This window comes from Stenella coeruleoalba (genome assembly GCF_951394435.1).
Source record: "Stenella coeruleoalba genome assembly, chromosome: 4".
In the NCBI taxonomy this organism is placed as follows: Eukaryota; Metazoa; Chordata; class Mammalia; order Artiodactyla; family Delphinidae; genus Stenella; species Stenella coeruleoalba.
Genome location: NC_137149.1, coordinates 117,321,563 through 117,338,918, shown reverse-complemented (window position 1 = coordinate 117,338,918; position 17,356 = coordinate 117,321,563). Strand labels below are relative to the sequence as shown.

Sequence of the window (17,356 nt, the reverse complement as noted above, 5' to 3'; positions counted from 1 at the left end):
ATCTAACCATACAGAAGACCAGGTGTGACAAAATATACACTACTTAATATATACAAACTTGAGTCCTGAGAGCAAAACATAAAGGTTAAAAGACAGGGTAACTTCTCATTAAGCTGAAACAAATTCTCCAAACTTAAATGAGAGGGTTCTAAAAACCTAGACTAAATTATATCCCTCACTCATAGATAAATGAACCCAATCTCAAGGAGCTCACTTAGGAATGTTTTGTCCAATCATTCATGACCAATGGAGAGCAGGTGCTTGACATCACAATTGTTTTATATTTGAGCTTCATCTGCTGCTTTAGGTTCATGGCATGTACCACTCAGATGTGTTCCTAATAACTCTCCATCTGACAGCAGCGGGGTTATGGCAGGGGTCTGTGTGGTCAGCAGAGAAAGGGATGGAGAAAAACTAGGCGTCATGGCTTTCGGCAGAGAACTTTGATGATAGCGAATGGGGGAGTGTGGGTATTTCCGAAGTCCCTGCCCTAGGGTTATGGCTGGCAATCTTGGTGGAACTGCTTTAATCCCGGGCTGGGCTACTGCTGTTATCAAAGGTGGTGGAAAAACAAAAGATTTCTTCTCCTTTGGAATGCCAGGTATATGTAAGTGCTCATCCTTTAGTTTTGCAATATCATTAAATACTGATGCAAGAGGTTGGAACTTGGGTTCCCAACTGAGGAGATAATCCCAGTGATAGTTGCCTCTTACATCATGATCAGAGTTTCTCTGGGTTGAAAGAGCTGCGCATCCTGCTTCCTGATCACCTGAAATAAAGACGGCCTCTTTTCTGACATCAGCCAGGATGCCCACTTTTCCCTCTCTCTTCTTTAGAGGCTGGAGTAAGATGTTATTTTGAACATAGGTAGTGCCACAGCCCTGTCCTTGATCTCCTTCCTCAAATGTATGGCTGGTTTCTGCTGTTTCAGCAGTGACCGCCACATCAGTTTCCCCAGACAAACAAGAGAGCTGGTCTGATTCCCTTGGAATGCCGGAGTCTGGCACCCTGGACTCCCGATCACTCAGAGCTGAGTCAGAGTCCTTTCTGTAAGGGTGCTCATTTATCCTCTGGATTTCCTTATCTTCTGCAGTTTCTCCTTCCACAGAATAGTGACCACTGGAGTTTGAGTGCCTGTACAGATGTGCAATGTCCTTCTCCATAATTCTTGTTAAACTCAACCATTCAGGCATGGAGTCCACGGGCACTACCTCATTATCACTCTCATTAGTTTTTTGGAAGGGTTTCAGCGTGCTGGCATCCCTGGTCGGTCTCACACTGATATCTAAGGATGATGATGTTTTCTTTTCTTCAAAATTGTTTATTGCATCTTTTTGTTTATGTCTTAAAATAAGTACAATTAGAATGAAGACAAGTAACAAAAACACTAAAAAGGAGACAGTGAGACTGATCAAAAAGCTGCTAGCTGATTCTGTGGAGTGTTTTCCTTCCAAGGAAAAAGACACATTCACAAATACAGTACAAGATGTAAACTTGGAGTCTGGTTTGGGGCTACGAGCAATTATTTTCATTTCGATGGTGTCTTCTTTGCTGACTTGACTTTTTATTAGGGGAAGGGCTCCACTTAAATAAATATTTCCATTAGTTTTATTTACTGAAAAGAAGGGAGATGGAGCTTCGAGGGAGTAAAGAATAACTCCATCAATACCAGCATCTGCATCTGATGCTTCCACTCTGCCAATCAATTGTCTTACATTACTCTTTTCTGGGAGGTTGAAAAAATATTGATCCTGAGTGAAAATGGGTTCAAACTCATCTATCCCTTCAATATCCACCCAAACCATTAAGGAGGCTGTTGAGTCACCCTTGTCTTTGGCCTGAACTGTGAGGCAGTATTTTTTGTCATGTTCATAGTCAAGGACTTGCTGAGCACGAATATCCCCTGATAAGGGGTCAATGAGGAAGAGGTCATGATCATGCGGCATCTCATGAAGGAGAGAACAGGGTGAAACTATAGAATAGGTCAAGTCTCCATAAGGACCCGTGTCAAAATCCAAAGCATTTACAGAACATATGGTGGAGAAAACAGGAAGATTTTCAGGAACAGCACAGTTCAAGTTTGGGAACATAAACTGAGGTGCATGGTCATTATCATCCAGGACATTGACAAACACAACTGCAAAAGAAAACTGCTTCTTTTCTTCATCTGAAGCTTGGAGAGTTAAAGTAAATTTTATCGTTTCTTCATAATCCAAAGGTTTAATCAAATAAAGAACTCCAGTTTTTTCTTCTAAGTGAAAATGCCCCTTCTCATTTCCAGAGATTAGGTGGTAGACGATTTCTGCATGTGAAGCCACATCACAGTCACTTGCTGAGACCACAGTGATGGGGCTCCCTCGAGGGGTACCTTCCTTGATGTGGGCATGATATTCCAGACTGCTGAATGCAGGTGGGTTATCATCCACATCGAGTACTGCTATTGACACAGTGGCTGAGGAACTCAGTGGAGGGCAGCCATGGTCAGAGGCCAGAAGGACAAGCTTATGACTGGCGGTTGCTTCTCTGTCCAGATTGTGAATCAACACCAGGTAACCAACTTGCTTGTAAGTATATTCTGAATGAATGAAACTAGTTTCCACATAGAAATTGTTCTGTGAATTACCACTGATGATGGAATATTCAACATGAGTGTTTTCATGGGTCCAGTCATGGTCAACAGTTGTAAAGGTGACAAGTGTGCTTCCAATTGGAGTGTCTTCACTCAAACTAAGATTATAATATTCTATTGCAAACTCAGGGGCATAATTGTTCACATCTTGTATTTCTATCTCCACTAAGGTAACAGCCTTCAGGTCAGGAATCCCACCATCACTGGCTTCAACAAGAAATCGAATTGTTGATTTTCTATCCAGAAGTAAGATGGGATTGATAGTATATACTGTGCCTGAAAAACAAGACATAGTCTTTCAATGTTGTGAAGTAAAATTTTCATGATCATCTTAGTCAGCAAATATTTACTAATATGTAAAGATATCTGTTAGTTACAACCAAAGGTAACTCCAAATAGAAAATTTAGATTATTACATTTATACTTTTGTAACACTTAAGATTCAGAAATAATATTCATGGCATTCACACTATTAAATATGTGTGCTGCTTGAAGATGACTTTGCCATAAGTTTTTAAACATTTTATTTTTATATAGTAAATTGTTCCATTATTACTTTTTAAAGAAAATGTATTCTTATTTGAATAACTTATACCCCATTCTACTACGCATAGACACATGTATAGAGACATTCTGGCATAAAGATATTTACTCTGGAAATGCTGGATGGCACTCATGCTAGTCAAATGAAAGTAGTAAATATGATAATGCAGACTTACAACTATTGCTGAATTCTAGAGATGCTTTTCCTAAAGCTCTTGTTTAATTCAGCAAGTGGATTTTTCCCCTATTGATGAAATATGTGTAATACGTTTTATCATCTTAAATATAGAAATATATAATTTTTATAAGTATGTATGTAACGATATTTTTCTAAGGAAAATGTGTCTTAAGTATGGTCACAAAGAAAGAATACAAAATGGTATCTTTTAAATGCCACATTTCAGTTTGGGTCCCACCATGAACTCAGTTGACCTGATAATATTCAAGATTTTAAAAACATTCTAATCAATGCAAAGTCTGTTGATAATGCATATCAAGCAAAAGTGTTGCCAGGATCGAGTGCTCAGAGGGACGACGTCACACTGCAATTTGCTGTGGCAGAGAGAGCGAGACAGAGAGAGAGAGGAAAGCCAAATTCTTGACATGTTCGAGTCCACCCAGTAATCATTCATCTACAGGCTGTGTGGCAACATTACCTACTTCTGCTCGTTACCATACTCTGAGGGCCTCATACTGGTATTTTGTGACTAAATTCTCCCTTCAGGTAATCCTGAGGTTAACTTTTTAAAATTGAGAATATAATTGACATATAACATTATATTAGTTTCAGGTGTACAAAATAATGATTCGATATTTGTGTAACTGCAAAGTGATCAGCAGAGTAAACCTAATTAACATTGATCATCCAGAGTTTGACTTATAAGTCAGCTCTCACTTGTGAAACAACGCAGTGGTGGGTGGAGATGGGGAACACACAGTGTAACGTGTCCCAGCCCTGTTCTTTTCTAGCATGTGCTCTGCTAGGGACAGCACTTTGCTAATTATTCATCTTTATCAAATTTAGCTTTTAATGTCTACTTGCTGTTAAATTTTCTCTATGCAATGCTTTACTTTTCTAACCTGAAATCCTTGCCTGAATGTATTTCACAACCACAAATGTCTTGATCTCTGATAACAAAACGAGGAGCCTTGGGAGACATCAAAGAAACCAAAACATCCTCAATTGTTTTCACTTAGTAGAGATGCTCAAATAATTTTCCTTTTTGTTTTTTTGGTTTTTTTTTTTTTTTTTTTTTTTTTTGGTCCTTGTTGAATATGTGATGCTGTTACTGAACTTCTTGTACTTGGCTTGGAAAAAAAGCTTCTAAACTCTGGTAACATGAAGTCTTCAGTTTTAAATGAACCTCTTTGACTTCATTTTGATTCTTGTTGAGGCCTGGGCTAATTACTTCAACTGTGCTTGGTTGGCTGGATGAGCTGGTATTTACTATACTGAGGTCTCTGAACTTCTGTGCATTTGCCAGCATTTAATCAGTTCCTTTTGCTTTCCAGCCATTGAGATGTTGGAGAAGAGAAATAGCACCAGGATCTGCTACCACAGCATTTGACGTGAAGAGAAATAAGAAGGTGGTGTCTTTGATACCAGCGTGTGGGGATGGAGGTGGCACATTTGGAAAGGATTATTTCAGGCTTCCACCCTGTAACTCAAACCTATGAATGCTAAAGCCACTATAAATAACTCACCATTTGTAGGATCAATTGAAAATGTCTTAGAAGAAGAAAGGATCCTGTAAGAAATGTTCTCGTTGCTTTCCACATCTGTGGCCACCACGGTCAGCACTGCGTGCCCCACAGGCACCGATTCGGAAATGGTGACCTGAGGGGAAAAGAGGGCGATGGGCACTGTGCTTAAAGGTTGTAGCTATTTTTATGAGCAGGGTCAGAACCTGAGGCCCTTTTATTCATTTTGCTTATAGTAAAGATAGAGAACCTGACTTTTTTAGGCAGATTAATTTATAGAGTGAACATATTAAGAAGATTGTATTAGCAGTTCCAGAATTCAGAAAAACAAAAACTTTTAAAATTTTTCATTCAGTTTTGATTTTTATTATGAAAAATTTTCCTTCTAAAAATTATTTCTGTGTGGTAGAGGACAGCTAATGCATTTACTAATGTATTATTATACTGTACATTTTATAATTATTAGCATTGTATTATTTAACAAGCCTTCACAGAAGATCATTACTTAGGTTAGCTTCTCTCCTGTGTTTACAGGTAAACCTTGCATTTGTTAGTTTCTCTCCTGTGTTTACAAGTAAACCTTGCATTTGTTACATTCAAGAGTCCTGGAGCCCATATCCAAGTACTTAGGTGAATGTTATCATTGTCCTTACTTCTATAAACATATACTATGCTCTAAAATCTACAGTTTACACTGTAGAGTTTTGTTCATGATTTGTTTCTGCAAAATGTTAATCAATATATTCAAAAATACATGTCTAGGAAAGAAAAGGTTTTCTCAAATTAACTGCAGATAATCCAAACTACCTTATTGTCTTATTTGTGGCTTTGCAAATATTAGGCAAGTCCCAATTATTATGAACAACTGGATCCCAATCCCTAAAAACTAGAAAAATGGTGACATACTTTCATATGATGATTTGTGATACATACCTAAGAAATTGAATTGAATGTGATATTCAATTCCATATGTACTTCTATCCTCCATAATATTGAATATAAAACTCTCAGCAACAACTTAGGCAGTAAAAGCAGTGAATACTGTCTGTTTGTCTAAATTAGTGTCAACATTATTCCCTATTCTTTCAAGTTTCAACATCTCTTAAGTTCTCTACCTGGTAAGAATCTTGAGAAAATACTGGTGGGTTATCATTGACGTCCAGCACATGGACGATGAGTGTCCCTTCCGTGTGGTGCACCAAATCTGAAATTTGGATATGCAGCTCATATTCAGTATCTTCTTCAAAGTCCAGTGTTTTCACTAGCACCACTACCCCAGTGTTCCGATCAATAGCGAACTTAGTTCCAGGATTACTCTCTTTGACGAAACTGAAGATGAAAGCTGGATTCAAATCCACATCATGAACTGATATCTGAGTCACAATTACACCAGGCAAAGAATCTGAAATAGTCATGACCACTGTCAGTCTCCATTAAAAGTCATCCTTTGAAATATTTTTCTTTAACAGTTCAATCCAAGCATTTTGATTTTAAGTCCAACATGATTTGCTATTTATTGGCATGATTTCTCATACAAGGCTCGTTATGAACTGAACAAAAACTCTGAAGAATTTATGAGCCCAATAAAAGTGAAAATTTACCAGTGAGTATGGAATTGAGGAAGTAGGGTATATTCAATTTTTATATTACACTTTTCGTCATATGTTTATAACACAATTCCAGCACCAAGAAACATTCTAAGCCACTTATTTGTACTATATAGTTTCTATATCAAAACCATATATTAATGGGGATGTGGGTGGGAGGAAGGTTATTACTCAAAACATTAATACAAAACATAAATTTATGAAAAGTAGGCAAGATTTAAATGAAAATATTTGGATGCTAAAGTTAGAAATAGATACTTAGTTCCTTATATTCATTTTTATAAAATTATTTCTTTTGAGTGGTACACACTGCTTCCTTCTCTTAAAATCTGACTCTCAAAATTATAAAGACTATAGAAAGTGTACATCATACTAGTGATGAAAACAGATATCTAATATTATTCACCAAAAAAAATCACAAATAGATGACATGGTAAATGTCTCACATGTCATATATGTTCTCTAGCCTAAACTGCCAAGACAGGGACTTTGTTTTGGAGCTGACAGGTATGGTGCAGGTGGAAAGAAGATGCCAAGGCATTCAGAATAGTTCCACTGTGTGGGAGACTCATAATTTTCATGTTTCAAATTTGAACATTCTTGACATACACCAACCACACTTGACCCCTTTCGGTATGTTTTGATTTATACAGCTTGTTCTTGTGATATATTTATCCTGGGCACATTGCTGCATTTTGATTCCAGTGCATGTACTCTTACCTTCAGTAAAAGCTGGGAAAAATATATCCAACTGGTGAGAGGCAAAACTAGACAATTTTTTATTGGCAGAGTATTTTAGATTTTTAAAAATATTTGTAGGTATCCTTATATATAAAAATTTCTGGAATATAGCCCTCTGCAAGCAGTAATGTTTATAATTTGTTTGGAAAGTGAACATAACAAAATGTTAAGCACATTTTAGGAAGAAGTTGGATATTAAGAGTGAAAGGAGAGAGGATAGTGAAGGGCCACTATTTGCAACTTCAACTATAAAAAGTTGGGTTGGATTTTACCAGTACAGCCATTGACCACAAACAACTTTGAGATCACAGACTATGGGGTCTTCATATAACCCAGAGACCCAAACAATTAAGGCTAATCAGAATATAATGTAAAACTTTGTATTTTCAACCTCTACCATTAATGTGGTAAAATTTTTCTGCAAATGTTGAAGTTTAGTTTACACTAGAGGAAAATGATAACTCTGTGCGAGGAACATCCAACTCCCTTCACTTATTACTTGTCATTAGTGTACTGCAAATAAAACTGAGCAGAACCTTATGGGGCTTTCCTGGGACAGATTCCCCACCATGTCCTCCCCCTTTCTTTTGTCTGTAGAAAAATTTTAGTCAAAGAATAGATTTAGGGAATTCCCTGGTGGTCCAGTGGTTAGGACTCCATGCTTTCACTGCTGAGGGCCTGGGTTCAATTCCTGGTAGGGAAATTAAGATCCCACAAGCCTCATGGCATGACCAAAAAATGAAAAAAATAAATAAATAAATTTAATCAGAGAAGTGAGGAAATACAGAAACAAAAGAAAAGTAGTCAAACAGGACAAAATCATAATAGTTTAGTCATTAAGCATGGTCAAGGACCTTTAGCTCCTCCTCAAGGGCTATAGATAATATTCTGGGCCATATTCTTTGAGCTGTTTTGTAGATACTGAAACCTCTACCAGATCAAGAAGTTAGCTATATGATGGCCAGGCTGTAGCCATGACATAAGCTGCCACAATTCTGAGAACCAGCCTTAAAGAAATGGGAACAAACCGACCCTGGAACTGAAGATTAACTGGGCTTAAAGCAATCAAGATGATGCTGATCAGACCACCACATGACAAATTTCAACTTGATCCTCAGAGCTGACTGTGCTCTTCTGCTCATAGCCCCCTCCCTCTGGCTGTACACCCATGAAACTCCCCTTTAGAAGCTCTTGCCCCCTGATCAGCAGTGGGGAATTGGCCTTTGGACACAAGTATGTTTTCCCCTCCCAATTACTGGCCTCCTGAAAAAAATCAGCCTTTCCTTTCAACACTTGCCTCTTGAGTTTGGCTTTCGAGTGGTGAACAGCCAGACCTGAGTTCAGCAACACAAAGACTAATAGTGTTATTAGTCTAAGAACATCACTGCCTCTCAGGGGAGCTTTATGGTGAGCAACGCAGTCAACAAAAGATGCTCTTCATAGAGATTTCACTTTTAAGCAATGTCCATACACATAAAGAAGCTGTGTGGAATGCTGGTTTGACCTTGGGAAACCAGCCTCCTGCTGGTTTGAATGCAAATCCCAACTTTAACTTTTAACTTCTTTGACATTTTCTATTCTGTAAAATGAAGATAAAAACTACTTATGTTATGTGGTTGTTGAGGATTAGTACTTATATTTCACATAGCACCCAGCTGAAAAAATTGTAGATGATATTATACAAGTTTGATATTTCAAATCACCACACTTACTTTCTGCAACTTCCACTGCTTCAGAGGGGAGAAAAGCCGGGGCATTGTCATTTATATCAGTCACTTGTATCTTGATCACAGTTGTACCAGAAAGCCTGGGTATACCTTTATCTGTGGCTTGTACAATCAAGCTGGTTTGGAAAAGAATCAAGGAATGTTATCCATCATTCAGAGAATGAGAAAACAACATAATTATGAAATATCCAGTTGAAAACTTAAAAATGAGCTGAATAGCTACTTTTATGTCTCCCCTGACTTTTCTAAATGGCATCATTTAAAATTTATTTCATAAGAATGGTAGCCTGAAATGTATTTGTTTTTGACACATTTAGGGAATCAAATCCAAAGACTAGGGGTTGTGAAGTATTTAAAACAGATGAACTCTCTCTAGGAGACCGACTATAAAATTCAGTCCTTTCTACTAAGAACAACCTAAAAAGTACAAACACCAGCACCTGTTTTTTAGATAAGGAGATTGCCTCCAGCCTGGACACATGGCCTGGGTACTGCTACATATTTCCATGTTACTGCACTAACAAAAGGTAGAGCCACTAAAAGATTGCTTTGTATTATTTTTTTTTCAGATCTAAATTGCAAATCAATCAAAATTGTAGAATTAAGAGAGGGAACTGCCATGAATAATACATGTGCAAAAGAGGCACTATTGACTAGGACTATAAAGTAGAGGTAAAAGTCCATGATTTGAAAGAATTTACACACAGTGATTCAATCTCTCTCAGATGATGGTACAACTCGCTACTCCAGCAGCCAACTTAGAAACCTGATTAGTGTCTTCAACTTCTCCCTTTCTGTCACCACCCTGACAACATCCAACTAGTTATGAGTCTTATAGATTTTACCATCTGAATATGACTTGGATCAGTGTCCCCATCCATTTCACTCCTACCTTCAGAGTCTCAGATGGGCTGATCCACCATCTTGCTTTGCAGGAACTGAAAGGTTTCCCGGGGCATGGGACTTTCAGTTTTTTTTAAAACAGGACAGTCCTAGGCAAACTAGGACAAGTTGGTCATTGTAGCCTCATCCCCTCATCATCTTTACCTGGCATTCTGTGTATTCATTATACCTTTTCTCAACTGGAGTACTTGTTACTCATCAATCTGCCTACTGCAAGTCTCACCTGCTCCTCTTCATCCTCCACATTACAACTCCTCAATTGCTCTATCAAAAATCCTGGTTTGAAAACCTGACTCCCCTATTTAAAACTTTTCCTTAGCTTTCCATGTCTACAAGAAGTAATACAGCCTTGTGCACATACATGATCTTCTATGACACAGCTTCTGCCTGGAATTCTGGTCCCTACACCATCTTTGCCTTTCAAAGCTCACATCTCTGTAAGATTTCACTGACCTTTCATCTGATTTAGATGCCCCTTTCTCTACCCCATAGCACCCTGTACCTTCTTCCACCATAGCAATCATCACCTTTTCTTCTTAATGATTTGTCTGCCTCTCCTATAAGTTCCTTAAGGGTAGATGTCTTGTCTTATTTGATTTTCTTTAATATATTTTGATCACTGGTTTCTCAAGATTTGCTCAAGATTATAAATGTATCAGATGACAGAGCCAGGATTCAAGCCCAGGTCTTGGTTGACTGGAAAGCTTGTGCTCTACTATATGATACTTTTCAATATGCCTCTCTTACTGTGTATATATCACACCCTAATGCATAATCATTAGCTTTTCACTCCCCTCTAAACACTATGAGTTCCAGAAGGGTAGCTGAGTAATAAACTAAGCTGTCAATTGGAAGATGATCTTCATTTCAGAAGTGGAATTAGTCTTAGCCAGTTGGTGATACTATCTTTTAAGAAACGGAGACTTGGAAGTTGACACACTTCTACTTTATTTTCCATTATTAGCTTACCTGATAAGTGTTCTTTATCTTCCAACCTTAAATGTTTAAAATGATGTAAAATAAGTATCAACTTTTTGTTGGTTTAAATTCCACTTAGTAGCAAATGATCACTACTTATCTATTGCTCATGAAGAACACAGGCTGCTTTCTACACTATTGAAGTGGAGACATCAGTAGAACAACTATTTAAATTTCACATTTCTAGAGCATAGGAATAATTCCATGTAGAAAGTTAATTTTGTTAGCATGAATGTAAGTCAGGTACACATGGAAAAATTTTACTAAAAATAATCAACTCATCATGTTCTCTGCCCCTGCTGCCTGCCCCTCCCCAATGTCATACTAAAGTCTCAGCCAAGACATCAAAGTATGGCTCTGTTGATTCTTCCACTGTAGCCTTAACCACTCTTATTTTCACAGTACTATAACTTCAGGGGTTCCATGTAATGCCTATGTCAGGTTAAAAAAGCAAGATTCTTTGATATAGAGAGAAATATGATTCTGTTTCAAAACAAAAGGACAAGTCAATGGTTTGAAGAACAAATGAAAAATTATGAAGGTAGATCCACTGAAATTCTACACATAACTTCTAAGGGACCTCAAGTTTTCTGTGATGGCTCCCTGGCAGGTTTTGTAAAACTCTTAGCTGGTCCAACTGGTTCCATGTTCCAGAACTGCTGCCCTGATTAGTGTATCAGCAGAGACAATAAATGAAGCTGACCAGATAAAGACAGTCCCATTCTAGTTCAGAGCATAGTTCTCCTACTCTACCACTGATGGAAAGCTATTTCTTACTATGTTAAAGTTTAAATGAGACTTTGACCAGGCAGAATCTTTTCTGATTGCCTTAATATTTAAGATGGTGGTAGAGGACTTTTTCAAAACTCTCTCTCAACAATATATTAAAAGTATACCCAGAATTAAGTGTTCCTACTGAAATTCCAAGAGAAATAAAAATATCAGCCAAAATCATAACACCTTTGAAAGGAAGAGCTATGACTTCTGGTTATATCTACACACATTTTATTTCCTCTTCCTCTAGACATTCTGCTGTAATGATGGCAAAAGAATTTAAAATAAGGTATATGTTGATAAGGCTAAAAAATAAAATGTGAGACGATATTAGTGAGTGGAGTGGGGGAGAAATTTAAACTAATTTCTGGAAAATGCAAGCAGATTGAGAAGTGGTTACAGATAAGTGGGCCAGAGAAAACCATAGATTAAAATGCATTCTGCATTTGTAAAGAGATAAGGATGAGTGAGAAACAGATTTGCCCTCATATAACCAAGGAGAAGCTCAAAACATGGCAAAGGGCAGGGTGAGATATCGAGCTAAAAATAGCTTAAAGATTCTTTTAAACTCAAAATCCAGAACAATCAAGTCCCCTTGCCCATTGCTCTTCACTCCCAGGCAAAACAATGTCTGATGTTCATACTAAGAGTAAGTAATATCGAGGGACTGTCTCTGAAGAAATGAAATCCCCTCCCAAAGGGAAAAAAACTCTCTCTATATACAGTTATTTGTATGTCATCCTGCAAAGTAGTCAGGTTCTTCTCTGGTTCATCTGAAAGCCAAGTGTGCTGGTCAATGAGATCCACCCAGAGAATCTGACTTTGCTATTGCCTCACCTAGGACCAAGGATTGTTAGTTACTTACAGAAAGTCTCCCACATGAAAAAGAGAGTGGAAAATAGACAAAGGGAAGAAATAAACCCAAAGGATGCAGAGATCTTGACAGAGAAAAAGACAATGTTAAAACAATTCTAATTAACGTCCTTGGAGACAATAATAGAGATAATGCATAAAACAAGAACAAGATGCTATGGAAAAGCTCAAAGATTAAGGAAGAGATTTTGGAAATAAAAAATACAAAATATTCAAAAAATTTCAAACCAAAAAGTGAAAAAGAAAGTTTAGAAGGCTATAATTAAGAAAATCTCCAAGAAAAATAAAACAACAACAACAAAAAACCACACACACAACAAGAAATGGAAAGTAGGGAATAAAACATCACTGACAAAGGATCAATCCTGGCAGTCTAACTCTTGACTGAATAGGATCCAGGAAAAAGAGGCAGGGCAAAGTAAACAAATAAAACAAAACAATAAACAAAAGGGAGATAATTATCAGTGAAATAATACAAACAATAGAAACATTTATCCTCATTAAAAGAGCACACCAAGTACTCAGCACAAGGAAAGACCCACACCAAAGTACATAATGACAAAATGTCCAAACATTGTAGATAAAGAAAATAACCTGAAAATTTCCACAGAGGATGGAAAAAACAAATCATATACCAAACACAGAATTAGAATGGCATCAGATTTCTCCATAACAAAACTGAGTTTTAAAATATAACAGAAAAATGCCTTTAAAAATCTAAAAGAAATGTTCAACTTCTATATTATCTATTGCATAAATCACATGTGAGAGTAGAATAAAGGCATTTTCAGATGTGCAAGAACTCAGAGAATTTACTTCCTTGGCACCTTTTCCTACAAAACTACTGGAAGAAAAAAGTAAGAGAAAGACACGGGATCTGAAAATCATAGGCCCAATGTTGGAGAACAGTAAAACAAAGTCACAAGTCATGGGGTCCAGCTTTGCAGCGGGCTTAGGGAGCCACACTGTCCAGCTAGATCAGGAGGGCAGAAAGCAGTAGGACCGAGGTCTCCAAGGAACAGAGGACTTCACAGAATATTTGATATGAGAGGCATATCAGTGGAGAAAGATAAGTGGGCATGTCTGACAGAGCTAATGGAATATTTACAAGGAATTAAGTACATGGATATAGCACATCAGGTGAGCAAAACCCAAAGATAATCATTAATGCTGGGGATAAGGGGGAGGTTAAGGAAGGAAATATAATTATACAGTATGACCTGGCTCTGAAGTAAACACCTATATACTCATTTTATGTAAACACTGATTATTGATTAAATGAATAGTGCTATGAATACAAAGACAGAATTGGATGTAAGAAGGTAAAAATATTAAGCCTGAGAGACCTTCAAGATGGTGGAAGAGTAAGACATGGAGATCACCTTCCTCCCCACAAATACATCAGAAATACATCTACATGTGGAACAACTCCTACAGAATACCTACTGAATGCTGGCAGAAGACCTCAGACCTCCCAAAAGTCAAGAAACTCCCCACGTACGTGGAGAGGGCAAAAGAAAAAAGAAAAAACAGAGACAAAAGAATAAGGAGGGGACCTGCACCTCTGGGAGGGAGCTGTGAAGGAGGAAATGTTTCCACACACTAGGAAGCCCCTTCACTGGTGGAGATGGCGGGGTGGTGGCAGGGAAGCTTCGGAGCCACAGAGGTGAGCACAGCAAAAGGGGTATGGAGGGCAAAGCAGAGAGATTCCCGCACAGAGGATGGGTGCCAACCAGCACTCACCAGCCTGAGAGGATTGTCTGCTCACCCGCTGGTGTGGGTTGGGGCTGGGAACTGAGGCTCAGGCTTCGGAGCTCAGATCCCATGGAGAGGACTGGGGTTGGCTGAATGAACACAGCCTGAATGGAGCTAGTGTGCCACAGTTCACAAGGAGGGAGTCCAGTAAAAAGTTTGGAAGTGCCTAAGAGTCAAGAGACCATTGTTTCAAGGTGTGCCAGGAGACGGGATTCCTACCCTGTCTGCCCACAGAAGGCAGAGCACTGCTTAAATGAACTCCAGAGGTGGGCACAAGCCGTGGCTATCAGCACAGACACCAGAAACAGGCATGAAACGCTAAGGCGGCTGCTGCTGCAGCCAACCAAAAATCCTGTGTGCGAGCACAGGTTGCTATCCACACCTCCCCTCCTGGTAGCCTGTGCAGCCCACCAGTGCCAGGGTCCCATAATCTAGGGACAATTTCCCTGGGAGAACACACAGCATGCCTCAGGCTGTTGCAAAATCATGCTGGCCTCTGCCACCCCAGGCTCACCCTGCATTCCATACCCCTCCCTCCTGCCAGCCTGAGTAGCCAGAGCCTGCTAATCAGTCTCTCCTTTAACCACCTCCTGTCTGGGCTAAGAACAGATGCCAGAGGGCGACCTACATGCAGAGGCAGAGCCAAATCCAAAGCTGAACCCCAGTAGCTGTGCGAACAAGGAAGAGAAAGGGAAATTTCTCCTAGCAGCCTCAGGAGCAGCAGATTAAATCTCCACAATCAACTTGATGTACCCTGCATCTGTGGAATACATGAATAGACAACGGATCAGCCCAAAATTGAAGTGGTGGACTTTGGGAGCAATTGTAGACTTGGGGTTTGCTATATGCAACTGACTAGTTTCTGATTTTTATGCTTATCTTATATAATTTTTAGCACTTGTTATCATTGGTGGATTTATTTATTGGTTTGGGTGCTCTCTTCTTTTTTATTAGTTTTTATTTTAATAACATATTCTTTTATTTTTTGTTTTAATAACTTTATTTCATTTTATTTTATTACTTTTTTCCCTCCCTGTTCTTCGAGCTGTGTGACTGACTGGGTCTTTATGCTCTGGCCGGGAGTCAGACCCGAGCCTTGGAGGTGGGAGAGCCGAGTTCAGGACATTGGGCCACCAAAGACCTCCCAGCCCCACGTAATATCAATTGGCGAGAGGTCTCCTAGAGACCTCCGTCTCAACGCTAAGACCGGATCAGCAAGCTTCAGTGCTGGACACCCTATGCCAAACAACTAGTAAGACAGGAACACAGCCACACCCATTAGCAGAGAGGCTGCCTAAAATCATAATAAGGTCACAGACACCCCAAAACACACCACCAGCCATGGTCCTGCCCAACAGAAAGACAAGATCCAGACTCATCCACCAGAACATGGACACAAGTCACCTCCACCAGGAAGCCTACACAACTCACTGAACCAACCTTACCGACTGGGGGCAGACACCAAAAACAACGTGAACTATGAACCTGCAGCCTGCAAAAAGGAGACCACAAACACAGTAAGTTAAGCAAAATGAAAAGACAGAGAAATACACAGCAGATGCAGGAGCAAAGTAAAAACTCACCAGACCAAACAAACGAAGAAGAAATAGGCAGTCTACCTGAAAAAGAATTCATAGAAATGAAAGTAAAGGTGATCCAAAATCTTGGAAATAGAATGGAAAAAATACAAGAAATGTTTAACACGGACATAGAACTAAAGAGCAAACAATAAATGAAATTTAAAATTCTCTAGAAGGAATCAATAGCAGAATAACTGAGGCAGAAGAACGGATAAGTGACCTGGAAGATAAAATAGTGGAAATAACTACCACAGAGCAGAATAAAGAAAAAAGAATAGAGGACACCCTCAGAGACACACCAACATTTGAATTATAGGGGAACCAGAAGAACAAGAGAAAAAGAAAGGGACTGAGAAAATATTTGAAGAGATTATAGTTGAAAACTTCCCTAATATGAGAAATGAAATAGTCAATCAAGTCCAGGAAGCACAGGGAATCCCATACAGGATAAATCCAAGGAAAAAGATGCCAAGACACATATTAATCAAACTATCAAAAATTAAATACAAAGAAAAAAATATTGAAAGCAGCAAGGGAAAAGCAACAAATAACATACAAGAGAATCCCCATAAGGTTAACAGCTGATCTTTCAACAGAAACTCTGGGAGCCAGAAGGGAGTGGCAGGACATATTTAAAGTGATGAACGGGAAAAATCTACAGCCAAGATTATTCTACCCAGAAAGGACTTCATTCAGATTCAATAGACAAATTAAAACCTTTACAGACAAGCAAAAGTGAAAAGAAATCAGCACCACCAAACCATTTTAAAACAAATGCTAAAGGAACTTCTCCAGGCAGGAAACACAACAGAAGGAAAAGACCTACAATAACAAACCCCAAACAATTAAGAAAATGGTAATAGGAACATACATATCGATAATTACCTTAAATGTAAATGGATTAAATGCTCCAACCAGAAGACATAGACTGGCAGAATGGATACAAAACAAGACCCGTATATATGTTGTCTAAAAGAGGCCCACTTCTGGGCTTCCCTGGTGGCACAGTGGTTGAGAGTCTGCCTGTCAATGCAGGGGACACGGGTTTGAGCCCTGGTCTGGGAAGACTCACATGCCGCAGAGCAACTAGGCCTGTGAGCCGCAATTACTGAGCCTGCGCATCTGGAGCCTGTGCTCCGCAAAAAGAGAGGCCGCGATAGTAAGAGGCCTGCACACCACGATGAAGAGTGGCCCCCACTTGCCGCAACTAGAGAAAGCCCTCACACAGAAATGAAGACCCAACACAGCCATAAATAAATAAATAAATAAAATTAAAAGAGACCGATTTCTAACCTAGGGACACATACAGACTGAAAATGAGGGGATGGAATAAGATATTCCATGTAATGGAAATGAAAAGAAAGCTGGAGTAGCAACTCTCATATCAGACAAAATAGACATTAAAATAAACTTATTACAGGAAGCAAAGAAAGGCACTACATAATGATCAAGGGATCGATCCCAGAAGAAGATAAAACAATTGTAAATATATATGCACCCAACATAGGAGCACCTCAATACATAAGGCAAATGCGAACAGCCATA

General features: G+C 38.8%; 1 protein-coding gene across 1 annotated transcript in view; it reads right to left on the bottom strand.

Annotated features, from left to right (window-relative positions):
- Positions 1 to 278: 278 nt before the first annotated feature.
- The window catches only part of DCHS2 (dachsous cadherin-related 2), a gene marked incomplete at both ends in the record, with an annotated part of 285,989 nt that continues 268,911 nt past the window's right edge, over positions 279 to 17,356 (bottom strand). Inside the window, 4 exons of the mRNA XM_079920434.1 lie at positions 279 to 2,905; positions 4,877 to 5,009; positions 5,989 to 6,275; positions 8,934 to 9,064. Coding sequence (XP_079776560.1) covers positions 279 to 2,905; positions 4,877 to 5,009; positions 5,989 to 6,275; positions 8,934 to 9,064 — 3,178 coding nt within the window. The remainder of the gene's footprint in view (positions 2,906 to 4,876; positions 5,010 to 5,988; positions 6,276 to 8,933; positions 9,065 to 17,356) is intronic.